Source organism: Colobus angolensis, unplaced genomic scaffold (assembly GCF_000951035.1).
Source record: "Colobus angolensis palliatus isolate OR3802 unplaced genomic scaffold, Cang.pa_1.0 Scaffold37, whole genome shotgun sequence".
NCBI classification, from domain to species: domain Eukaryota; kingdom Metazoa; phylum Chordata; class Mammalia; order Primates; family Cercopithecidae; genus Colobus; species Colobus angolensis.
Genome location: NW_012117043.1, coordinates 1,864,379 through 1,890,881, shown reverse-complemented (window position 1 = coordinate 1,890,881; position 26,503 = coordinate 1,864,379). Strand labels below are relative to the sequence as shown.

Below are 26,503 nucleotides of genomic sequence, written 5' to 3'. Positions count from 1 at the left end.
GGCTAGCTTTTTGTAATTTTTAGTAGAGACGGGGGTTTCACCGTGTTAGCCAGGATGGTCTCGAACTCCTGACCTCGTGATCCTCCCGTCTCGGCCTCCCAAAGTGCTGGGATTACAGGCTTGAGCCACCGCGTGCGGCCTTCCAAGTTTCTTATACTGAAGCTGTATTACTTGTGGATTTGGAACAAAAAGAGTAAATGTCATTTTTTTTTAGATGCAGTACATGCTGAGTACACAAAATATATAAAATATTTAGAGAAGATAAGGAATCAACAATTGATGAAATTAATTATGGGAAGCTTTCAGGAAAGAGCATGTACTTCTTTATGGGCATGAGGTCAACTCCAATTTGGTCCACACATGTATTTTTAAATGCTGCCTTGTAATTGCATTTAATTACCTTAAGTCATTTAGATGATTGGTAAGAGGTCATCAGGTCTACCAAGCTGGAAATATCAAAAATAGAGCAATGTTATTTGTGTTTTATAGGTTGCTTCATGTGCGAAATGGAAACTGCAAATATCATTTGGGTGAAGAAACATTTAAATTAGCTCAGACATATATGGATAAACTATCAAAACATGGCCAGCAAGCAAATAAAGCTGCACTCTATGGAGAACTGTGTGCACTCCTATTTGCAAAAAGTCACTATGATGAGGTAAGTGTTTTAAGGTACATTTCATTGCCACCAATAAGTACCTATAAAAACAGAGGGTAAATCAAATAGTTTTCTCTTATTTTTCTTGCAGATCTTTTTTGCTTATTGGGTTTATATAAGGCAGTACACATTTGTAATGGAAAATTCAAAATCAGTCACGCTGAGCACTGTGGCTCATGCCTATAATCCTAGCACTTTAGGAGGCCAAGGTAGAGAATCAGTTGAGCCCAGGAGTTTGAGGCCGGCCTGGGCAACAAAGTGAGACCCTACCTCTACAGAAAATTAGCCGCATGTGTAGCACACACCTGTGGTGGTCACAACTAGATGGGAGGCTGAGGCAGGAGGATCCCTTGATCCCAGTAGATTGAGGCTGTAGTGAGCCATATTTATACCACTGTAATCCAGCCTGGGTGACAGAGCGAGACCCTGTCTCAAAAAAATAAAAATGAAATCAGACAAAAGGAGTATTTGTGAGATGAATTTGAAATATATACATGTATCATTTAGAGCCCTTTCTTTTGTTGTTTTTGTTTTAATTTAACCAAATGTTTGCCTAAATTGTTTGGATGGGCTTCTTGTAGTTTTTGAGACAGGGATGGTCTTGCTTTGTCACCCACACTGTACTCAAACTCCTAGGCTCAAGTGATCCACCTTCCTCAGCTTCCCAAAGTGCTGGGATTGCAGGCATGAGCCACCATGCCCAGCCTGACAGTTATTTTCCTTCTACATTTGGATTTAGGGGTTTATACTATGCCTTATTCATGTCTTTGCAACTCTCAGCACATTCGTGAGGGATGTTGCAGTCTTGGATAATTTTGACAGTTCAATCTTTTAGTGATAAATAAGCTTTTCACTGATATCTACAGAAAAGTAAACAAAACTTACAGACATAGTTTGATAAATTAGCACCATGTTTTTGTGTTAGGATAGGCTAGGCTATGCAGAGGTAATATCAACCCCAAAATAGCTTGGAACAATGAAAGTTTCTTTATGGCTCATAATATATCCCTGTCTTCAGATGGCTATGGCTGTTCTTAACATTATATCTACACTTTGATCAAGACCCAGTGTGGTTTTGGGTCTATCTGGAACATATCTATCTAGAACATTACCAGCCTGGGCACAGGGGCAGAAACTTCATGGAGAAGTACTGCTGGCTCTTGGACTTTTCTTCCAGAAATGGCACATTTCACTTTTTATACTTTAATTGCCAAAAGAAATAACATGGCCACACTTGTCTTTGTTTACTTGTTTGTTTGGGACAGAGTGTCACTCCATAAGGCCTGGAGTGCAGTGGCATCATCATGGCTCACTGCAGCCTTCACCTCAGCCCCACCAAGTAGCTGGAACTACAGGTGCACATCCCCACCCCCAGCTGATTTTTTTGATTTTTGATAGAGACAAAGTCTCACACTATGTTGTAACCCAGGCTGGTCTCAAACATCTGAGCTTGGTGATCCTCCCACCTCAGCCTCCCAGAGTGCTGGGATTACAGGTATGCGTCACCACACCCAGCCTGATAATTTATTTTGCCTTTTTTATTTCTTCCACTAAGCACCAGGAGAGGAAGGACATTTTTTGTTTTGTTTCCCACTTCATACCTAGATACTAGCATATTTGCCTGCCACTTAACCTCTCCACACCTCAGTTTCCCATAATACTACATATCTTATAGAGCTGTTGTGTCAGGTAAATGTGTTAATGCACATAAAATACTTTGGACAGTAGCTGGGACAAAGTAAGCACTCAACTAAACAGATAATTCATACATAAAATAATAAATCTTACAGTAGGAGGATGGAATGTATAGGAAAACACAGAAAACCTTGTCTAGGACTGAAACCTGCAAGACAGATGAGTTTAAGGAGATGGAGGAAGGGGGAATGTATTTTAAGGCAAAGGGAACAGTATGTGCAAAGGCTTCTAGGCGAGAGAGAACATACCTCTGATTTCTGGAAAATATGTATATACACAAGGTCTGATTCAGACAAGCTGTAGATATTAAGAGTAAAAATAATGTAACAGATTTATACTTTGAAGAAAGTTTAGCCTCAGAAAATTCTAACTGTAAATATTTTGTGTGTGTTCTTATTTAAGTGCTTGTAGAAAAATTTTGCAGTCATCTTGTTAAATATTGTCAACTTGATTTACCACAGTTCTGTCTCTTCTATAAATAATAATTTTTTTAGGCATACAAATGGTGCATTGAGGCAATGAAAGAAATTACAGCAGGCTTACCAGTGAAAGTTGTGGTGGATGTTTTAAGACAAGCTTCTAAGGTAAATATAATGTTAAAATTATTAAATGAATTATAGGATTTATCAGGCTTTAATTAACCTATTATTTAACATTTTAGTTATTTGTACACTCCATAGACATAGGTCTGTTTTATAAGTTTCTGTGCTCATTTTTAGAAATCTGGTTTCTAACTAAAACTATCACACGTAGATTTTTAGCTAATTTTTCTTTACCAAGAAAACCAGTGAAATAATTCATTTTGATAATTGTTTCAGTGCACTAAAGTACAGATCAAAGTAGTATTTGGGTGCTATTCTGGCTTGAGTTTCTTTTTGTTGTTGTTGTTTTTTTAATATTTATAGCAACCTGAATTCCTTATGCCAAAATCCTGTGAACTTTGGTCACTTTTCTGCTAAAGGATAGCCTGGTGTTAAATCTCTTTGTATTGCAGTCTCACAGCAAGGCAGCTTGCTATACTTGACCTGCTAGGCAGTCCTTACTTGATTTTTCTCTAGTTTTTTCTTATTCTGTAAATAAATGCATTAAATCTTTTGCATTTTTATTTTATTTTAAATAGAGACAGGGTCTCACTATGTTGCCCTGGCTGGTCTCAAACACCTGGTCTCAAGCGATCCTCCCACCTGAGCCTCCAGAAGTTCTAGGATTACAGGTGTGAGCCACCACGTTTGCCTGCATTAACTCTTGAGGATATTTAGTAGTAGTTTAAAACTACTGCTTTGGTGCAGTGAGGCCTTAAAGCATTAATGTGCTTTTCAGATACACTCTTCTACCCAGAAGTTTCTCAGATTTGAATATTTCATTTTGGTTTATTTTGCTTATGGAAATTCAACTAGAAGATAGATTCCAAAATTATATTTGGGAGAGTCCAAGATTTCTGTATTAAATCAGTCATTTTAGAGTAAGTAAACAGTGTAAATATTCAAGTTACGAGAGCTAGAACAGGGGTATTCTTATGTTTTTAATTAATTGAAATAATTGAATATTTAATATAAAGCCAGCATATTTATACAAGATTAATATTTCTATATACAAATTATATTTAGAGTTTTTAAAAAACAACTAGCTATACTCATGGATCAAAATATTTTAAGAAATAATTGGGAGCCGTGCACAATGGCACATGCCTGTAGCCAGGAATTCAAGTCCAGCCTGGGCAACATAAAACCTTGTCTCTTAAGAAAAGAAATAATAAGAAAACTTGAAATTCTATGCATTTAAAAATTATTAAATGAAAATAACAAAAGATTGTTGTAAGCCACTCCAGCACTGGGATATAAGGACCTTAGAAAATGCTGTGGTAAATTCTGCCTCCATTATTTTATTATAATAATAGGGAAAAATGGGAGTATACTAGCTTTGTAAGGTGACTTTATTATGACAGATATGTACTAGGACTGACTGTCAAAATTTTAAACTTTATAATTTTCCCAGCTTATATACATATCTGTTTGTAATAGAATTTTTTTTTTTTTTGAAATGGTGTCTCTCTCTGTCGCCCAGGCTGGAGTGCAGTGGCACTTGGCTCACTGCAAGCTCCACCCCCCCGGGTTCACGCCATTCTCCTGCCTTAGCCTCCCGAGTAGCTGGGACTACACAGGCGCCTGCCACCACGCCCGGCTAATTTTTTTGTATTTTTAGTAGAGACGGGGTTTCACTGTGTTAGCCAGGATGGTCTGGATCTTCTCACCTGGTGATCTGCCCGCCTTGGCCTCCCAAAGTGCTGGGATTACAGGTGTGAGCCACCGTGCCCGGCCTATAATAGAATTTTTAAGTACTTGGAAGGAAAGAAATTACAAATAGAACCTTTGCATTTATGTTTGGAGGGTTTTTTCTCTTATTAACTATTATAGCCAGAATATATAAACTACACTTATTTTAGCACACTAATGAACTGTTTGAGAGTTAACTGTTTTTCACTTTATCTTTAGGCTTGTGTAGTAAAACGTGAATTTAAGAAGGCGGAACAGTTAATTAAACATGCAGTGTATTTGGCACGGTAGGTGATTATTATTAAAAATATCCTTTTAAATTGTCTGTATACTTTATATCCTAATAATTTTGTATCTTTTTATAGGGATCATTTTGGATCAAAACACCCAAAATATTCTGATACACTGCTAGATTATGGGTTCTACTTACTCAATGTAGATAATATCTGTCAGTCTGTTGCAATTTATCAGGTATGTTAACGGTTACCCTTTTTTTCTTTCAACCTATATTGACTTGCTGACCTGTATTTGTTTGTGGTGTATAAACCACTCTTCAAAAATGACTTTTACACCTACCCTTCCCACCAATATAGGTTGCATCATTATCTTATTAAGTATTGCCTAGAAGGCATAAAAGTTAATGCTTTGGAAACTAAAGAGAATCATTCAGGAAAGGAATTGTTGGGTTGTGAGCTCATATTTGGGAATAGTTTTCCATTTTTTATTTACCCATGGCTTGTCTTTGTTGTTGATTTAGTAAATGTCGCTAAAGCTGCCTTTGTAATAACAAAGGTGGCTGATAATTATTTTAGGCCTTTCTTACTCATTCTCAGGTAAATGATGTATTATGCCATTGCTCTAGATGAGGCATACTTGACTTTAAGGTTCACTTTTTTTTTCTTTTGAGACAGTTTCGATCTGTCGTCCAGGCTGGAGTGCAGTGGCGCAATCTCAGCTCACTGCAACCTCCGCCTCCCAAGTTCAAGCAATTCTCGTGCCTTGGGCTCCTGAGTATCTGGGATTACAGGCCCGTGCCACCATGCCTGGCTAATTTTTGTATTTTTAGTAGAGACGGGGTTTCACCATGTTGCCGAGGCTAGTCTTGAACTACTGACCTCAGGTGATCCACCCACCTCAGCCTCCCAAAGTACTAGGATTACAGGTGTGAGCCACCGTGCCTGGCCTAAGGTTCACTTTTGAAGAAGGACGCAGAGAAAAACATTCCCAATGTCTTGATTCTCAAGACATAGGAATGATTATTATTATTAAGCCATTGCCTTTTAAGTCAAACTCTATCTTCAGAAATTCAGGCCTTCTAGGTGACTTTCGTGTTCTGTAATTTAAATACAGCAGGACTTTCTGGGCTTCATAATTTTGTGGTGTTAGGCATATGGATATATATTTAAATTACTAGGATGTTTAATTTAGGTGGTATTTTCTACAGTATTGACAAATATTTTTATGATTCTTTCAGGCAGCACTTGACATTAGACAGTCAGTGTTTGGTGGCAAAAATATCCACGTAGCAACAGCTCATGAAGATTTGGCTTACTCTTCTTATGTCCACCAGTATAGCTCTGGGAAATTTGACAATGCACTGTAAGTTCCACATTCCTTTTCTCTGAAGGGGGAAATACTGTTTTTGTTTTATTTTGTTTTTTCCCATTAGGGAACTATTATTATATTAATAATAGTACTTGATATACTTTATAGATTGAATTTGTCTTCCTGGAGCTTTAACAGAATGCCTAAAATGTTCTTGAAGTCATTTAAAATCATGCCAGTTTTCAGGTGCAGAGGCTCTTGCCTGTAATCCCAGCACTTTGGGAGGCTGAGGTGGAAAGATTGCTTGAGCCCAAGAGTTTTGAGACCGTGTCTACTCAAAAAATTTTAAAAATTAGCTGGATGTTTTGGTGCATGTCTGTGGTCCCAGCTGCTCTGGAGGCTGAGGCAGGAGAATTGCTTGAGCCCAAGAGGTCAAGGATGCAGTGAGCCATGTTCACACCACTGCATTCCAGCCTGGGCAACAGAGTGAGACCCTATTTCCAAAAATAAATAAAATCATACTAATTTATAGGTTATTCATTTAGCCTTTACATGATTTAATATTGAGGCTTGTATATTTTCATGTAGAATATAACTTATCTTTTGAGTATTTACTTCAATAATTTTTGAGTAATACAGTAGCAAACTTAACCTGAAAACTTCTTGGTCAGAACACATAGAAATACTGAATCAAATATGACAGTTGTCTTTTTAAATGTGTAACTGAGCTTGCAAGAGTGAGGGGGAAATCCTCCAAGGGCCAATAATGGACACTAAAATTCAAAGGATTAAGCTTGGCCTGTGGTATAACTGCTCTGGGGTGATGGGAAAGTTTAGAGATTTCTGTAACCTTGGTTTAAGAAATAGCCTATAGGAGGCTGGGAGTTAGAACTGAAACCCTCACATGAAGCAGAATCAAGACTACAGCCCGGCTGGGCACGGTGGCTCACGCCTGTAATCCTAGCACTTTGGGAGGCCAAAGCGGGTGGATCACCTGCAGTCAAGAGTTCAAGACAAGCCTGGCCAAGATGATGAAACCCCATCTCTACTAAAAATAGAAAAATTAGCCGGGCGTGGTGGCAGGCACCTGTAATCCCAGCTACTTGGGAGGCTGAGGCAGAGAATTGCTTGAATCCAGGAGGTGGAGGTTGCAGTGAGCCAAGATTGTGCCACTGCACTCCAGCCTAGGCAACAGAGTGAGACTCTGTCAAAAAAAAAAAAAGACTACAACCCCAGGGAAAAGACAACAGGTGGACATCTATCTAATTGATAGATGATAGGGAAAGTTGGCCATCTGAGTTTGGTATCACAGTTGAACCCAGAAAGAAGCCTCACAAAACATAATTCTTTACCTGTAACACTCTTGAGACAGGGATAATGCATCAGGATCTCCAAACAGAAAAATATTAAAAAGCACTTTGGGACTGCAGGTTTTCCTGGGATGCCTTGTGAGAGAAAATGCAAAACTTGGAACTGTCAACCCAAACTACACAGACATTTCATAGACAAAGCTTTACCTAAAATGAACTCACCATTAAAAATTACAAAACATAAGAAAATATTTCCTCTGAGTCAGCAGACATAATGAACAGGATTAGAATCCTGAGAACTTTAGTTAACAAAACTTTTTGGCCGGGCGCAGTGGCTCACACCTGTAATCCCAGCACTTTGAGAGGCCGAGGCGGGCGGATCATGAGGTCAGGAGATCAAGACCATCCTGGCCAACAGGGTGAAACCCCGTCTCTATTAAAAATACAAAAATTAGCTGGGTGTGGTGGCACCCGCCTGTAATCCCAGCTACTTGGGAGGCTGAGGCAGGAGAATCGCCTGAACCTGGGAGTCAGAGGTTGCAGTGAGCCAGGATCGCCACTGCACTCCAGCCTGGTGACAGAATGAGACTCCATCTCAAAAAAAAAAAAAAGAACTGTTTTTTGGTTGATGCTATAAAGTATGTATTCTTTCTATGATTAAAGACACAAAATAGGTTGGCGAACTAGGCCTGCAAGTAAATTAAAGTTTTATGTTTTACTGGAACATAGCCATGCTCATTCATTCATGTATTTTCTATAGCTTCTTTCACACTGCAGCAGCAAGAGTTCAGTAGTTGCAACAGAGAATATGTGGCCAACACACCCTAAAATATTTACTATCTGGCCCTCTACAGAAAAAGCTTGTTAACCCTAATATAAAAGAAAGAATGAAGAATATTCCTGTAAAGGAAATGGGAAGTTTTTTTGTTTTGGTTTTGGTTTTTTTTTGAGACAGAGTCTCTCACTCTGTCCCCAGGCTGGAGTGCAGTGGCGTGATCTCGGCTCACTGCACTCTCCACCTCCCAAGTTCAAGTGATTCTCCTGTCTCAGCCACCTGAGTAGCTGGAATTATAGGCTCGCGCCACCACGCCTGGCTAAGTTTTGTATTTTTAGTAGAGACAGGGTTTCACCATGTTGGCCAGACTGGTCTCGATCTCCTCATCCCAAGTGATCTGCCCACCTTGGCCTCCTAAAGTGCTGAGACTACAAATGTGAGCCACCACGCCTGGCTGGAAAAGGGCAGATTTTAAAATAAAACAACTGATACATGCTACAGCATGGATGAACCTGGAAAACACTGTGCCCAGTGAAAGAAGCCAGTCACAAAGGATTACATATTGTATGATTTCATTTATGTGATATGTCCAGAATAGGCAAATCCGTAGAGACAGAACATAAATTGGTTTTATCTAGGCTGGGGAGTTGGAGGGAAATGGAGAGTGACTTCTAATGAGCATGGGTTTCTTTCATCATGGGGTGATGAAAATGTTGTAAAATTGATTTTGGTGATTGGCATACTACTCGGTGAATACACTAAAAATCATTGAATTATACACATTAAATGGGTGAATTGTGTGGTATACTAATTATATCTTGAGTCATTATAAAAATAAAACAAATGACTAGAAATGGGAGTAGTCATTGACATTAAAACACAGCAGATAGGCCAGGCATGGTGGCCCACTCCTGTACTCCCAGCACTTCAGGAGGCCAAGGTGGGTGGATCACTTGAGCCCGGGAGTTTGAGACCAGCCTGGGCAACATAGCAAATCACCGTCTCTACAAAGAAAATGCAAAAAAAATTAGTTGGGCATGGCAATGTATGCCTGTAACCTACCTATCCAGGAGGCTGAGGTGGGAGGATCACCTGAGCCCAGGAGTTTGAGGCTGTGGTGAGCCATGATTGCACCACTGTACTCTAGCCTGGACGACAGAGCAGGATCATGTCTCAAAAAAAAAAAAAAAAACTCAGCAGACAAGTTTAACAGCAGATTAGTTAGAACAAAAGAGAGAATCAGTAAATTGGAAGACAGATTTGAGAAAACTAGTGGTTACCTGGAAGATGGAGGAGAGGAGGCTTAGTGTTGTTTGAAAGGAACTGACAATAAAACAGAAATAGCTTACCTTCTATTTGGTGATATGGGCCATAAACAAATAACCAAACTTGTCAGGCGAGAATACATGTTGTGAAGAAGAGTAAAGTAGGCTAAGAGTTGAGAGAGAGATGGTAAATTTTTTTTTTTTTGAGACAGTCTTTGTCACCCAGGCTGGAGTGCAATGGTGCAGTCTTGGCTTACTGCAGCCTCCACCTCCTGGGTTCAAGCGATTCTGCCTCAGCCTCCTGAGTAGCTGGGATTGCAGATGTTCACCACCACACCTGGCTAATTTTTGTATTTTTTTAGTAGAGATGGAGTTTCACCATGTTGGCCAGGCTCGTCTTGAACTCCTGACCTCAGGTGACCCACCCACCTCAGCCTCCCAAAGTGCTGGGATTACAGGTGTGAGCCACCACGCCTGGCCAATGGAAAATTTTTTTAGGGCCTTTTATATGATCTGTTCTGGAAAGACATGTTCAGTGAAGAGCGAGCTGTGAGAATGTTCAGGGGAAGAGCATTGCAGAGAGGGTAAAGCCAGGGTGAGAACATGCTCTGTATGTTCAGGAAACTGCTAGGCCTGTGTGGCTGGAGGGGAAGGAGAGGGTTGGTGTGAGAATGGCAGGAGATGAGGTCAGGGAAGTAGCAGGCTGAAAGATCATACAGTGTTGTAGACTATAGTAAAGACTTTCTTTTTCATTCTGAGGGAAATGGGAGTCTCTGTTGGGTATTAAAAGTTCAGTCTACAGCAGATTGGAAATTCAAAACAAAAAGCTGAATCTTTACCATAGATAGTTTTAGAAGTACTTTCTATCAGTATTATATTACAGATTGTGATTTTTTAAATTCCTAAATCATTTGTAACTAAAAAGAAATGCCAGACTGTATCTATCTGTATTACAGATTTCATGCAGAAAGAGCTATTGGTATCATTACCCACATCCTACCTGAAGATCATCTTCTTTTGGCTTCTTCAAAGAGGGTGAAAGGTATCCTTTGTAATCTAGACTCAGATATTTTAAAATAGATGATATATGGTATAAAATAGGGGTATTTGTTTATTTTCTCAGAGGATTGGAGGATTTTCTCACAGGATTAGACTCTGTCTACATGTTACTAGATAGCTATTTTACCACAACTCTACTTAAGGGATTCCAGTGGTTCATAATGAAAGACTGTTTGCATCTCTCATTAAACATTGTATAATAGGCCGGGCGTGGTGGCTTATGCCTGTAATCCCAGCACTTTGGGAGGCCAAGGCAGGCGGATCACCTGAGGTCAGAAGTTTGAGACTAGTCTGGCCAACCTGGTGAAACCCCATCTCTACTAAAAATAGAAAAATTAGCTGGGTGTGGTGGCACACGCCTGTAATCCCAGCTACTTGGGAGGCTGAGTCAGGAGAATTGTTTGAACCCAGGAGTCAGAGGTTGCAGTGAACCAAGATCGTGCCACTGCACGCCAGCCTGGGCAACAGAACGAGACTCTATCTCAAAAAAAAAAAAAAAAGTTAATAAGCCAGAATTTCTTTCTTTTCTCTCTCCCTTTTGTCATTCACTCATGCATGCATTAATTTTTTTTGAGGATTTCATGGAAGAATAATACAAATGTTTCTACACAACATGGATAGAAGATGGGTTTCATAACTTCACCTTTGTGGTGCAGGATTCTTATCCTGAGCTTCATATCAGGTTACACTGAATGTTGCAAGACTCTTGCCAAATACCCCTATCTTCTATTTCTTATTTTAACTTTCCTTCTGATTACCACCAAGGCTTTTTCATGTAATGTATTTATTTTGCTAACATGATTGGGTTACCTATGTGGTAATTCCATGCATGTTGGGTATGTTCTACCTTAATTCTGGAACTGAGGTTTTTCTCCCTCTAGGTTTGTATTTTTTAAGTTACACAAGTAATACATGATGTTAGATAGAAAAGAGAAAAAATAAATTGCCTTAAAATCCCACCAATCCTCAATCAACATTTTGGTAAATATTACTTTAGACTTTTATTACTTCAAATAAGATAACCAAATGAATTTTTTTTTAGTTTTATAATCTGATTTTTTCACTCAATATATTACAAACATTTTTTCATGTCTCTGCGTATATCCTTTTTTCTAATGTATTTAACCTTACCTTTTTTATTTGACTCTTACAATTGTTTTTAACCTTTTCTTTTTTAAAAATGCTACAGCGAAGTAAATCTCTTTTTCTTACCTTTGTGTACATAGACAGTTTTCTAAGAAATCAAATTATCTGGTGAAATAATATGTATATTCTTAAGACTTTAGATAGAATTTGAAAGTCTTGAATGCAGCTTTGAAATTGAAATGTCTTGCCTGATTTGGTTGGTCAGATGAGTGGGAGGAAACCAGTTCTTAGCAGTGTTTGCTTAAAGATTATGTTTTATGAAGTGTGGTTTCAAAATTTTCAAAAGTGCTTGGGTACTCCTTGACACAGTTTCATAACTTTTAAAAACTTGCCTTGTCCTTCCATTTGATTTGAAAAACAAATTCACATCAGCAAAGTATAGCAGTGTATTAAAATAGAAACTATGCAAAATCGTTTATACCATTGTTTTTCTTAAATTTGAGTTTATATACTGTGCAAAATAGAATGACCACCAAAAAGCGTACTTTTTTGTTAAAGTGGAATTCTTTCATCTTGACCAGTTCCAAACCATAATCACGTATAAATATAATCAGTAAACATTTTTATTATTTAAGTGTAAAGTAAATGTTCTTATTAGCTTTGGTAGACAGTTTTGAAGTACACTAATTTATTGCCTTCTTTTTTAGCACTTATTTTAGAGGAGATTGCAATTGACTGTCATAATAAGGAAACTGAACAGAGGCTGCTTCAAGAAGCTCATGATTTGCACCTGTCTTCACTCCAACTAGCTAAAAAAGCTTTTGGGGAATTTAATGTACAGACTGCAAAACACTATGGAAACCTTGGAAGACTTTATCAGTCAATGAGAAAATTTAAGGTAGAAACATGTTTTACTATATTTTTCTCTCTTAATCTTAAGTAATGAAATAGAATCTTAAATAATCTTAAGCTCAAATAAATTATACACTTACCTTATTCACAAAGGAATTGAGAGAATAGCGAGTATAAAACAACATAGGCCAAGCACAATGGCTCATTCCTATAATCCTGGCACTCTGGGAGGCTGAAATGGGAGGGTCCCTTGAGACCAGGAGTTTCAGACCAGCCTGGGCAACATAGGGAGACCCTGTCTCTACAAAAATTAGCCAGGTGTGGTGGCACATGCCTGTCTTTCTAGCTACTTGGAAGACTAAGGCAGGAGGATGAGTTGAGCCCAAGAAGTTGAGGCTGCCATGACTAATCACACCACTGCACTCTAGCCTGGGTGACAGAGTGAGACCCTATCTCTAAAACAAACAAAAAATAAGGCACAATGGCTCTTGCCTGTAATCCCAGCGTTTTGGGAGTCCAGGGTGGGACAATCACCTGAAGCCAGGAGTTCAAGACTAGCCTGGTCAATATAGGGAAATCTCATCTCTACAAAAAAGAAAAAGCCAGACGTGGTGGCTCACACCTGTAGTCCCAGCTTCTCCAGGGACTGAGGCAAGAGGATGGCTGGAGCCCACGAGGTTGAGGCTGCAGTGAGCTGTGTGATCTGTGATCACACCACTGCACTCCAGCCTATGTGACAGAGTGAGAGCCTCTCTCCAGAAAAAAAAATATATATATCATGAAAAATTAGGAAACATGTCAAAACAAAAAGATTAATATATGAGGCCAGGCACAGTGACTCGTGTCTGTAATCCCAGCACTTTGGGAGGCCGAGGTAGGCAGAACACGTGAGGTCAGGAGTTCGAGACCAGCCTGAGTAACATGGTGAAACCTGTCTCTACTAAAAATACAAAAATTAGCCAGGCATGGTGGTGTGCACCTGTAGTCCCAGCTACTTGGGAGGCTGAGACAAGAGAATTGCTTGAACCTGGGAGGCGGAGATTGTAGTGAGCCGAGATCTGCACTCCAGCTCCCATGGGTGACAGAGTGAGATTCCATCTCAAAAAAAAAAAAAAAGATTAACATATGAAAGTAGTACTTGAGATAAGAAAAAAAAAAGACAAATATGATTGCTATACTTGACTGCAAACATAGTTCTTAGTATGTAATTCTTAGTATATACTAAGTATAGCTCTTAGCAGAATGCCTGGCACATGGCAGGTGTGCAAGAAATCAGGCCACTGCACTCCAGCCTGGGAGACGAGAGCAGAACTCTGTCTCAAAAAAAATCAAAAAAAAAAAAAAAGATTAACATATGAAAGTAGTACTTGAGATAAGAAAAAAAAAAGACAAATATGATTGCTATACTTGACTGCAAACATAGTTCTTAGTATGTAATTCTTAGTATATACTAAGTATAGCTCTTAGCAGAATGCCTGGCACATGGCAGGTGTGCAAGAAATGTCAGCTATTGCAACAAGTATTATTAATTATAGCAATAAATATGACTAACTTCCATGTCTTTTAGAATTTTGAGTTATAAATTTTTCTTTTTTTAATGTAGGTTCTTACTCTGCTGTCCAGGCTGTAGTTCAGTGGTATGATCATGGCTCACTGCAGGCTCAACTTTCCTGGGCTCAGGTGATCCTTTCACCTCAGCCTCCCAAGTAGCTGGGAGTACAGGCGCACACCACCACACTGCCTAATTTTTGTATTGTTTGTACAGACAGGGTCTTGCCCTATTGCACAGCCCTATTGCCCAGCCCTATTGCCCAGGCTGATCTCGAACTCCTGGGCTCAAGCAATCTGCCTGCCTCAACCTCCTAAACTGTTGGGATTACAGGCATGAGCCACTGTACCCAGCCTATAAATTCTTAATATTATTAATTTTGGGATCACAGTAAGGAAAGAGTGAGAGGTCTTCTTTACCTGAAAAGCAACCTATATATCCCTGAATTAGCTTGAGTTTAGTTTGTTGGAATAAAAATTGTCAGAATTCCAAAAAATGAAGTGTATGCCCGTGTAAATTAACATACTATGATAGAGAGCTTGTTAAGAAGGTTCAGCTAAATTTTGGACTGTGTTAACTGTGTTAACCAAAGGAAATAATTTTTGTTTTAGAATGTTTTGTTAATTTCTTCTAACAGTTTCTTATAATAATTAATTTTGCAAATTTCTTTGTTCTAAAAAATTATTCTTCTAACAATTTTTTATTACCAGGATAAGTTTTCACTTGTTACTTTTGGCATAGGATACTATTGCTGTCATCACTTTATCTGCGGTTTCCAAAACTGTGTAATGCTTCCCATAGGCAGTTTTTGGAATAACATAGTATGTTCTTTGATATGATTACTTTATGGCATTCATAAGATGCCTTAGGCATTTAGATCAGTTTTGCTCATAAAAGAACTGTTAAGATGAGAAAAAGTATAATGATTGATATGGCATAATTGTTTTTCAGGAAGCCGAAGAAATGCACATCAAAGCAATTCAGATTAAAGAACAACTTCTTGGTCAAGAAGATTATGAAGTAGCCCTTTCAGTGGGACATCTGGCTTCTTTATATAATTATGACATGAATCAGTATGAAAATGCTGAGAAACTTTATTTGCGATCTATAGCAATTGGTATGTTACATTTAAATTTTCTTTAGTCAGTTGATTACAAATCAGCATGTCAGCATGTCTTATATGTTGTATAAGGAAAATATTACTAAACACTTAAATGGGGCTGGGTGTGGTTGCTCATACCTGTAATCCCAGCACTTTGGGAGGCCGAGGTAGGCAGATCACTTGAGGTCAGGAGTTGGTGACCAGCCTAGCCAACATGGTAAAACCCCATCTCTACTAAAAAAATACAGAAACAAATTAGCTGGGCATGGTGGTGCGCATCTGTAGTCCCAGCTACTCAGGAGCCTGAGGCAGGAGAATCGCTTGAACCTGGAAGGCAAAGGTGGTCATGAGCTGAGATTGGGCCACTGCTCTCCAGCCTGGGCAACAGAATGAGACTCCATCTCCAAAAAATAAATAAAATAAAATAGTAAAATAGTTAATAAAATAAAATAGACTTAAATGGGATAAGTTGCTAAGGATATTCAGGAACCACCCAAAAATCATCTGGAACATTTTGCTAAAGGTGCTTTTTTTGATACTGAAGCCAATAGTAAGAGGTGTGACAGTAGAGTGTCATGTGTAGGCAAAAGTAGTTATTTTAAAGTATTTGTGCAGTTATTGCCCACTCATTCCTCCCCCTCCCTTCTCCTAACTGTAACATCATAGATCAGGCTTACCTGTTTTTGAACTTGATGAAGTTATACAATGTGTATTTTTATGTGTCTGACTTATTGGTGAACAATAATGGTAAAATCTGTGATGTTGCATATCACTGCCATATGCTGGATTAGGATGTCGTCATTTATCCATTCCACTGTTAATGAACATTTGGAACATTTGGATTTCCATTTCAGGACTATTACAAAATCAAGATAAGGAATCTGTGGCCATCATCTTATGAAGTGCCTGTTAAAACTCTTGCCCATTTTTACACTGATTTATCTTGTCATTTTCTTATTGACTTATAGAAGTTCTTTATATGATATGAATATGACAGACCTTCGTTGGTTACATGTGTTGCAGATATCGTCTCTTATTCTATTGCTTGTTTCCTAATGGAGCCTTTTAAATAACAAAAATTCTTTTTTGTGTGTGAGACAGGATCTTACTCTGTCACCCAGGCTGGAGTGCAAATCAGGGCTCACTGCAGCCTCAATCTCCTGAGCTCAAGTGATCCTCCTGCCTCATCTGAGTAGCTGGGACTACAGACATGTACCAGCACCGGCTAATTTTTTTTTTTTAAATTTTAATAGGGATGAGGTCTCACAATCTTGGCCCAGGCTGATCTCAAACTCCTGAGCTCAAGTGATCCTCCTACCTCAGCCTCCCAAAGTGCTGGGATTGCAGGCGTGAGCCACTGTGCCCAGCCAGTCCTTAATGTAATCAGATGCATCAGTATTTTCTTTTCTTTTTTTTTTTTTTTTTTTTGAGAGGGAGTCTCGCTGTGCCACCCAGGCTAGAGTGCAGTGGTGCGATCTTGGCTCACTGCAACCTCCAACTCCCAGGTTCAAGCGATTCTCCTGCCTAAGCCTCCTGAGTAGCTGGGACTATAGGTGCCTGCCACCACGCTCGGCTAATTTTTTGTGTTTTTAGTAGAGACGGGGTTTCAGCATGTTGGCCAGGATGGTCTCGATCTCTTGACTTTGTGATCTGCCTGCCTCGGCCTCCTAAAGTGCTGGGATTACAGGCCTTTGAGCCACTGCGCCTAGCCTGCATCAGTGTTTTCTTTTGTGAATAGCACTTTTTGTATTCTGTTTAAGAAATCTTTTTGACTAGGCGCAATGGCTCACTCCTTCCCAAAGTAATAAAGATATTTTTCTAGAAAATTCATCTTCAGGAAACCTTATTTATATTTAGATCTACAGTCCTGAAACTGATTTTTGTTTATGGTGTGAAGTAGGGATTCAATTATTTTTCCCCTTATGGACATAGAGTTAAGCCAAGACCATTTCTTCAAAAGACTTTTTTTGGTTTGGTTTGGTTTTGAGACAGTCTCAAACTCTGTCGTCCAGGCTGGAATGCAGTGGCGTGGTCTTTTGACTCGCTGCAGCCTCCGCCTCCTGGGTTCAAGCGATTCTCCTGTCCCAGTCTCCCAAGTTGCTGGGACTACAGATGCGCATCACCACACCTGGATAATTTTTTTGTAATTTTTTAGCAGAGGCAAGGTTTTGCCATGTCGGCCAGGCTGGTCTTGAACTTCTGACCTCAGGCAATCTGCCCGCCTCGGCCTCCCAAAGTGCTGGGATTACAGGTGTGAGCCACCACACCTGGCCACAATACTGTTTTTTTCCCTCTGCGATACTGTCTTCATCATAAATCATTTATCCATATACATGTGGTTTCCCTATTATCTATAATATATTGACTGACTTGTTCATTCCTCAGGTGCATGTAGTTTAAGAGTTGCTAACCCATACCACTGTGAAAAACAGACCTACTACTTAGAGTTCAATATTCGTTTACAGATTTTGTTTAGCCTGAAGGTAGTATATATTCAGAATACTGTGTTCAAAAGTTACTTGGGGTTATTTACACCCCCTTCCTTCAATGTGGTTATGTTATTCTTTTGCAAAACAATTAGGTTTATTTAACATGTTAAATTTTTGCTCCTATCTTTCTTTATTTTGTTAATTTTTTGAGTTAGTTAATGGACTGTAATTAAAACTATACAGAAAGATATGCTCAGAGACATGTCATTTTCTCTGATTTCTTCTACCCAGTTCCCACCCACTCACTATGGATAACCAGTCTCATTGGTTTCTCTTATCGTTTTTGTATATCTTTTTGCACAATGAACAGATACATATTTTCTTATTTTCCCTATCATACACAAAAGATGGCACACTGTAGATACTCTTCGGTATTTTACATTTTTGAATCTTAGCAGTATACCATCAGTTACTCCATAACCGTTTATAGAGAGCCCAGAATTTCCCCCTCAGTTTGCAGCTACATAGGATGCCATTGAGTGAAGGTACCACAGTTGATTAAACCATTCTGCATGTTTTCATTTGTTTCTGTTACTTTGTAATTACAAATACTGTTGCAGTGAATAGCCTTGTGCATGTGTTTTGGTTTTTTTGTTTGTTTTGAGAGGGAGTCTCTCTCTGTCACCCAGGCTAGAGTGCAGCAGCCTGATCTTGGCTCACTGCAACCTCTGCCTCCTGGGTTCAAGTGGTTCTCATGCCTCAGCCTCTCCAGTAGCTGGGATTACAGATGCATGCGCCACCACGCCCGGCTAATTTTTGTATTTTTAGTAGAGATGGGGTTTCACTATGATGGCCAGGCTGGTCTCTAACTCTTGACCTCAGGTGATCCACCCACCTTGGCCCAAAGTGCTGGGATTACAGGCATGAGCCACCATGACTGGCCTGTGCATGTGTATTTTTCTGTTGTTAGAGATGCTGCTGTTCTTCTTTGAGATCTCTTTAAAACAGTTCCTTCAAACCATGAATTTTTATAATTCTGTTCTAATGAGGCCAACTTCTTTAGACAAGAGAAAATTTTTTTTGAAGTCTTAGTGATAGCTCATGGACTGATTTGGGGGATGCTAATACAAGAATTACATCTATTCCTTGCAGGGGAATAAACCTAAGCCTCCCTGTTAAAAGAATTGAACTTGTTCCTACTATAGAAATTGCTTGTTATCTCATTATTTGTGCTTTTGTGCTTTCTTTCTTTTTTTTTCCTTTTTTGTTACTTTCAGGGAAGAAACTTTTTGGTGAAGGCTACAGTGGACTAGAATATGATTATCGAGGTCTCATTAAACTTTACAACTCCATTGGAAATTACGAGAAAGTGTTTGAATATCACAATGTTCTGTCTAACTGGAACCGGTTGCGAGATCGGCAGTATTCAGTGACAGATGCTCTTGAAGATGTCAACACCAGCCCCCAGTCCACTGAAGAAGTGGTGCAGTCCTTCCTGATTTCTCAGAATGTTGAGGGACCGAGCTGCTGAGGGAGGACCTCAGTTAACCAATTACCTTTTCCCGGATTCCAGGGAATTCATACTGTGAAATCAAAACCATGTTGTTTTGGGGGCTGGAATTTGCATTGAAACACTGGTCCAGTCCATTGAAGACCCTATTTTGGGTGATCCCTATCTTGCAGAGTGTCTGTAGGAATAAGCATATATTCAGTTATATTCAGCATGTACCGCATGTGTAAGTAGTCTGGCCCACATTTTCAACCTCGTAGAACAAACAACAGGAAATCTTTTTTTTGTTTGTTTTTAAAAAATTCATTTTGCAGAAAGCCTGAAAGAATAAAACACACCCCTAAATAAAACTATTTAAGAGTTTAAAAGAGTTGCATTCTTATTATGTAAGGATGATTTTAACAACTTTTTAATATGTAATTCTTCCATGTGGAGGTATTCAATACTGTAGGGTAAAGGAATTTTATGGGAAAATCTTTATATGCAGTATAGAAAAGTTAATACAAGTACTAATAAAAGAGGGACATCCTGACTTATATTTGGCTACCTTGCCCAGATAAGTGGATACAACCAACTCTGTATTACAAGGAAAGGACTGTCAGATTCATCTGAACTGGACCAGTGTTGATCTGTAAGTAACAGAAAATCTGATAGACCAGCACTTCTGACTTTTTTTTTTTTTTGGTACAACAATGTAAGATGCTCTGATAGCATTTGCTAACAGGACCAGGAGGATCTAAAAAGGACCAGCCTTATGTAGAAGGTGGTTATTTGGACCAGAGGCTTTAGATGATTATTTTAGATCCTACGTATACTTTTATCAGTAGAATGATTTCATTTAGATGTATAATGAAAAAGGATAATGCAAAAATTATGTAATAGATACCAAATTAGGGAAGTTTGGCAATTTCAATGGCATATTTTTAGTCAAGGTACACAGATGGCAGTGCCATAAGCAAGTCTATAAATATTGGCTGCAGCCATCCCCCTCATTTTAAATGTTGCCCTAGTAATCAATGCAAACAAGTATACTGACTGTGAGTCATGAAAAAGTTCATGTTCAGATGGAAATGTTAGGTTACTGTATGGTTTATAGAGATTAATGAAAATGCCCAAAAATAAGTCTTAGAAAACCCTCCATTTTTATGGTAAATAGTAATACAACTAGGTCGTTTCATTTGAAATCTAGGAGTCAAATGGAAAGATCCCCTAATAATACAACTATTTCACTAACTTGTCTTTCTGTTTATTGGGTTTTGATTTGATTTTTTTGTAAGCCAGTCAGGTTATTTAATTATGAGGTAATAATCAAATTTAAGAATTTGTGACATGTAGCAATTCAAGAAACAAAAAGATATTTTGCTGTTACCTCAATTCTTACTGTAGTAGCCCATCTGATGCTTCTATAGTTAAGAATCTGGGTTCCCCCCCTATTTTCAGGGGTTCATGACTTGGCTGTTAAAGATGTTGCTCTTAGCTAATGCTTGGAGTAGTCTGTGGGTGAATGGATGTGTGTTGAATTTTAGTTTTCTTTTAACATACATGTTGGGTGAGAGGGGAAAAAAATCTAAGCTGTCTGCCACATTGAGTACAGAAAAATTGTAGATTTCAAATTTTATTAATATTTTAAGCACTTTTTTCAACTTCCCAACCTTGTTTGAAGCTGTTATTTGCAGTCCTATTAGTTTTGAGCCAGTGCATTTAAGTTCTCTAGGAGGGGGTTGGTTGGGGGATGTACTGAAAGAGATGAAGCATGCCCACACCCTAAGATGATAACTGTGTGATTTAGAAACCTGAGTTTATTCCTCAAATTGAATTATTTTCTTTTTAAATTTTGGACAGAGTAAGTTGACGTACTTGCAGTTTATGAAGCTGCCCCCCCCACCCCTCAGTTAATTGCAGTCTAATGTCAAGAGGCACTTCTTTATTAATTACCAAATAGTCTTTGTGACCAAGGACTAACATTTTTAAGTTACTCAGCTCTATCCTCATGGGCCTATATATTTAATACCTCCAAAGATATTTTCAGGATAGGCTTTGTATACTTTTATTGGTTATTTAGAATCCAGTGGTATGTTTGTGGTATAGGAATGTCATGGTAAATTGTTTTTCAATAAATATTTTGAAACGTGTTTCCATATGAAGTTTTTTTTTTTCAATCTGTATTTTTTGGTTTTGTGCACATACAGCATTTCCTAGGATAAAAATAAACAAATGATCTACAGCCTCATCCTCCCTAACTCAGTTTGAACTCAACTTAGCTCACACTCAGTGATAAAACAACATGATATGTAGAAGCCTAGGATCACAGGGTGATAATGTCAATTGGCAGCCAGTTATGTTTTTTTGAAACATCATTATTGGCAATTTCTCCTTATCGCCACTGCTTTAATGTAGTTTTTTTGGTAAATCCATATACTTTTGTGCATACACTAGCTAAGAAAACAGATTGCCATTTTTAGTTAGGGATATGACTTAATATGCTATTATTTCTGGTTCTAATGAAGAATAATACCCTATGACTTTAAGTGTAAGATTCATCCTTTAAGTAGGGATAAGTTAGATCTGTGCCACTGTGATTTATTGGGTTTTTTAAAAATCTGAAAATAATAAAATTTATCTCACAATAAGTTAACTTGCACAAACTTTTTACATATGGTGAGGTATGTAAGGAAGCCCTGGCCAACTTAAAGATTTTTCTGGAGGTTCAGCAAAGTCATGTTAAATTAGGGGCCTTTGGTCTCATCCTTCTCTGACTCTTCTCTTCTACCCAGTCTTTTCCTAAAGTTCGGTGCTACTCCAGTTGGGTGCATCAGGGAGCTCCGTCAGCACTCGCATGTGTCGCTCAGGTGGCCATTCATTCCTGCATTCCATTTAATAGAGCCAATTGGAATTTTTAGAGCAGTCTTTATGGGTCCTTAAAGCTGACTTTGCCAAAGGGATTGAGACCCTTATTACCATCAGATCTCTGTCTCTGTCTGGTTAAAAGTTGACTCACTATTGCTTTGTAGTAACCCCTGCCCAGGTATATTTTCATTTGTGAAAATAAAGGATTTGGGAAAGACCTTTGTTCTTAGCCTGTTGGGAAGAGTTTATAATTTTATGAAAATTAAGTACAGAGGCTGCAATCTTAGAAATAATGAAGGTGCCATTTGGCTGCTCCTTAATAGTGCAGACAGAAAACTCAGTAAACACATGCCGAAACATGATTGAAGCCTTTGGCTGAAACTTTATACGTAGAAATAATGATTTGCTCATAACAAATACCATTAACTGCCACTTTTTAATGTTTTCCCTAGAATTTGTAGCCTTGCTGCTCCTTTTTTTTTTTTTTTCTGGGTGGCAAAGTTACTACTGGAAAAACACTAATTTATAAGTACAATTCTTTACCTTTGCTTTAAAAGTGAATGTGTATTTCACCTCTTGGCTGTGGAGGACCTTAGTTGCCAGGAAATTTTTTTTTTTTTTTTTTTTTTTTTTTTTTTTTTTTTTTTTAGACAGAGTTTCGCTGTTATTGCCCAGGCTGGGAGGGCAATGGCACTGTCTTGGCTCACTGCAACCTCCGCCTCCCGGGTTCAAGCAATTCTCCTGCCTCAGCCTCCCAAGTAGCTGGGATTACAGGCTCCTGCCACCACGCCTGGCTAGGAAATTTTTTGTTGTTAATATGACATTTGGATTAATCTCCAGCTTCAACACTACTTCTTTTGTCCATAAATCTCAGGAATGTTTTAGGCAGAAAACTGGTTTTACCCTGTTGATAATCAGAAGGAGTATGCTTTAGGACTTATTGCATAATACTGTTCTTTAATTGCAATCCTAGGTATCTATAGCATGAGTGGCCTTAGTGAGTTTGTTGAAGTGCACATGTTTTTCAAGAGTAAAATTTAAGATTAAAAATATATGCTATATATAGATATCTAGAAAACTTGGTTTGTGGTGCACAGTTAAGTGTTGGATCACTAAATAACCATTGCAGGTACTGTTTGTGTAACATTACTCATTTCTGTATATTCCTTTTATGGGAAGATATTTTGCCATGGTAACTAAAACTTTTCAGTTTAGTTCTACTTTTATGATGTGAATGAATGCTACATTTTATTAAATATTACCAGGTCAGTACTATTTTTATACTTTATTAAGCATCAGGGGATTTTAGTTTAATAGGCTCAAAATTAAAAGTTCTTAATGTAACAGTTAAAAGCAAAACACTAACAATCTTTACGTGAAAATCCCCACTAACAGTGCCACAATAATTTCTATAGAAATATCTAAGGTCATTAAATAGATTTTTGAAGACAGTTCTTCATTGTGTCAGGATGACCTTTCATATCATTCTCACCAACTTGTAGTGCCCACCGTTATTTGTAACTATTAAACCATACTAAGTATGTTTGTAACCAGCATTGTGATATTATTCTGTACTTGTATTGCTAAAAATGAATTATTGACCTAATAAATATAGTGTTCCTGCATTCATAGTGTATCTGTTTCCAATTCGGTTTTGATTGCTTTTGGTTGGGATTAAGCTTTGCAGACTATTTTTATTAGAGAACAGTGTGAGAGAAACTGTTGGAACTAGAACAAAAGTGCTCTTGTTCAAGAAAATTAAGATGTGTGGCAGAGGAGGCACATGGTAACATCTGGAGATTGTGCTGATGAAAAGCACTTTGAAAAAACAAAGCACTGCATGAATGCAAAGGGATTTTTTAGTCTTTACAAAAGTATACCATTCTTTTAAGAATCCTCTCACTCTAAAGGCTGGAAATGAATGATGAGACCTGATAAAGTTCTGTTGGAATAGTAAAGAAAACCCTAGATTGGAGTTTCAGTTCCACCTGGCTCTGAACTGGAAGACTGAGTTATGTCATTCCAGCCCTCTTTGTGTTTTATTTCCTCACATGAATAAGGGGGTGAAATTAGGTCTTTAAAAAACTTCACCATGAAACAGCATAAATCTGAAGTACTCAGAAACCAGTTGCAGGAAACGAAGCCATATTTTTAAAGATCAGGAAGAAAATATTGTAGACAAAATCCCATCATCACTTGGAATATAGTGAGCACTAGCTTCATTGCCTGCCACCTTCAGTGATACTGAATTTAAAAATGTTTCTTTTTACATCTCCATGACAACCTCTGAACATGCTATTTCATCTGCTTTGTGGAATGTCATTTCCTGGGTAGTCTTACTCATCTGTCAAGCTCAAAGATCAAGGGAACCTTTCCCTTAAAGTTTGAGTTGCCACTTGGTAGTAATGCAGTATTTTAGAGCTTTGTTAAAGCAATTACCATGTGGCCATATAACTTACAGTATTAAGACTATTTCCAACTTGTAAACTGCTGATTTGTGTATTTTTTCAAGAAACAAAGTTTACCCTGTGACAGATACTGTCCTGAGTGTGTTAAGAAACCACACTCAGTTACTTTAAGCACACATTTCTATAGACAAATGCCCATTAGGATGGCTATTACAGAAAGTAAGTGTTGGCAAGGACGTGCAGAAATGAGAGTCCTTGTGCACTGTTGGCAGGAATGTAAAATGCTGCATGTGCTGTGAAAAACTCACCTGTGCTCAAAAAATTAAAAACACAGTTACTCTGTGATCCAGCAATTCAACTTCTGGGTATAGATCCAAAAGAATTGAAAGGGTCTTGAACAGATACTTACGTAACTGTGTAGAAGCATTATTTCCAATAGCCAAAACCAAAAGCAACCTAAATATCTATCAATGCATGAACAGATCAATATAGCAGGCCAGGCGTGGTGGCTCATGTGTATTCCTAACATTCTGGGAGGCAGGCTGACGCAGAATTGTTTGAGCCCAGGAGTTCAAGACCACCCTGGGCAACAAGGTGAAACCCTGTCTCCACAAAAAATACAAAAAAAATAATTAGCTGGGCATGGTGGCACACACCTGTAGTCCCAGCTACCCAGGAGGCTGAGGTGGGAGGATTGCTTGAGCCCAGGAGGTCGAGGCTGAGTGAGCCATCATCACGCCACAGTGCACTCCAGCCTGGGTGAGAGAATGAGAACCTGTTGATAAATATGGCATATACATACAGTGGGATATTATTCAGCCATAAGAATATAGGAAATTCTGACATAAGCTATAATGTGGACAAACCTTGAAGACATTATACTAGGTGAAATAAGACAGTCACAAAGCGTATGATTCTGTTGTGTGATGCATCTAGAGTAGTCAAATCTATAGAAGCAGAAAGTAGGATAGTGGTTGCCAGGAGCTGGGGATAGGGGAAAATGGGGAGTAGTTACCTAATACAGGGGTCCCCAACCCCCAGGGGTCCGTGGCCTGCTAGGCACCAGGCAACATGGCAGGAGGTGAGCAGTGGGTGGGCGAACGAGCGGAGCTTCTGTATTTACAGCCTCTCCCTATCACTTGCCTGAGCTCCACCTCCTGTCAGATCAGTGGCAGCATTAGGTGAACCCTATTGTGAACTGCCTATGTGAGGGGTCTAGGTTATGCACTTCCTATGAGAGTCTAATGCCTGATGATGTGTCACTGTCTCCCATCACTCCCAGAAAGGACCGTCTAGTACAGGAAAACAAGCTCAGGGCTCCCACTGATTCTACATTATGGTGAGCTGTATAATCATTTCATTATGTATTACGATGTAATAGTAATAGAAATAAAGTGCACAGTAAATGTAATGTGCTTTACACGGTGGCTCACACCTGTAATCCCAGCACTCTAGAAGGCCAAGGCAGGCAGATCGCTTGAGCTTCAAGGCAGATCGCTTGAACTCGCAGGAGTTCAAGACCTGAACACGGCAAAACCTCATCTCTGCCAAAAAATACAAAAAATTAGCTGGGTCTGGTGGTACATGCCTGTGGTCCCAGCTGCTCAGGAAGCTGAGGTTGGAGGGTTGCTTGAGCCTGGGAGGTTGAGGCTGCAGTGAAATGTGATTGTGCCACTGCACCCCAGCCTGGATGACACAGTGAGACCCTGTCTCAATTTAAAAAACAAATGTAATGCACTTAAATCATCTCAAAAGCACCCCACCTCCACCTGCTTCCGATCTGTGGAAAAATTGTCTTCCACAAAGCCAATCCCTGGTGCCAAAAAGGTTGGGGACCACTGCACTAATGGATCTAGAGTTTGTGTTTCGCGTGATGCAAAAGTTCTGGAGATTGGTTTCACAACACTGTGAAAATTAATACTAGTGAATTTTACACATAAAATGGTTCAGACGGGGCTGGGCACAGTGGCTCATGTCTGTAATCCCAGCACTTGGGGAGACTGAAGCGGGTTGATCACCTGAGGTCAGGAGTTTGAGACCAGCCTGACCAATATGGTGAAACCCTGTCTCTACTAAAAATACAAAAATTAGCTGGGTGTAGTGGTGCGTGCCTGTAGTCCCAGCTACTAGGGAGGCTGAG

General features: G+C 38.9%; 1 protein-coding gene across 1 annotated transcript in view; it reads left to right on the top strand.

The window, feature by feature from the left end:
• The window catches only part of APPBP2 (amyloid beta precursor protein (cytoplasmic tail) binding protein 2), a 101,290-nt gene extending 77,710 nt beyond the window's left edge, over positions 1-23,580 (top strand). Inside the window, exons 5-13 of the mRNA XM_011953651.1 lie at positions 490-658; positions 2,848-2,937; positions 4,846-4,913; positions 4,992-5,097; positions 6,101-6,225; positions 10,478-10,563; positions 12,374-12,564; positions 15,019-15,184; positions 18,876-23,580. Of these exons, the coding sequence (XP_011809041.1) occupies positions 490-658; positions 2,848-2,937; positions 4,846-4,913; positions 4,992-5,097; positions 6,101-6,225; positions 10,478-10,563; positions 12,374-12,564; positions 15,019-15,184; positions 18,876-19,129 (1,255 nt within the window). The 3' untranslated portion in view covers positions 19,130-23,580. The remainder of the gene's footprint in view (positions 1-489; positions 659-2,847; positions 2,938-4,845; positions 4,914-4,991; positions 5,098-6,100; positions 6,226-10,477; positions 10,564-12,373; positions 12,565-15,018; positions 15,185-18,875) is intronic.
• The last annotated feature ends 2,923 nt before the right edge of the window (positions 23,581-26,503 follow it).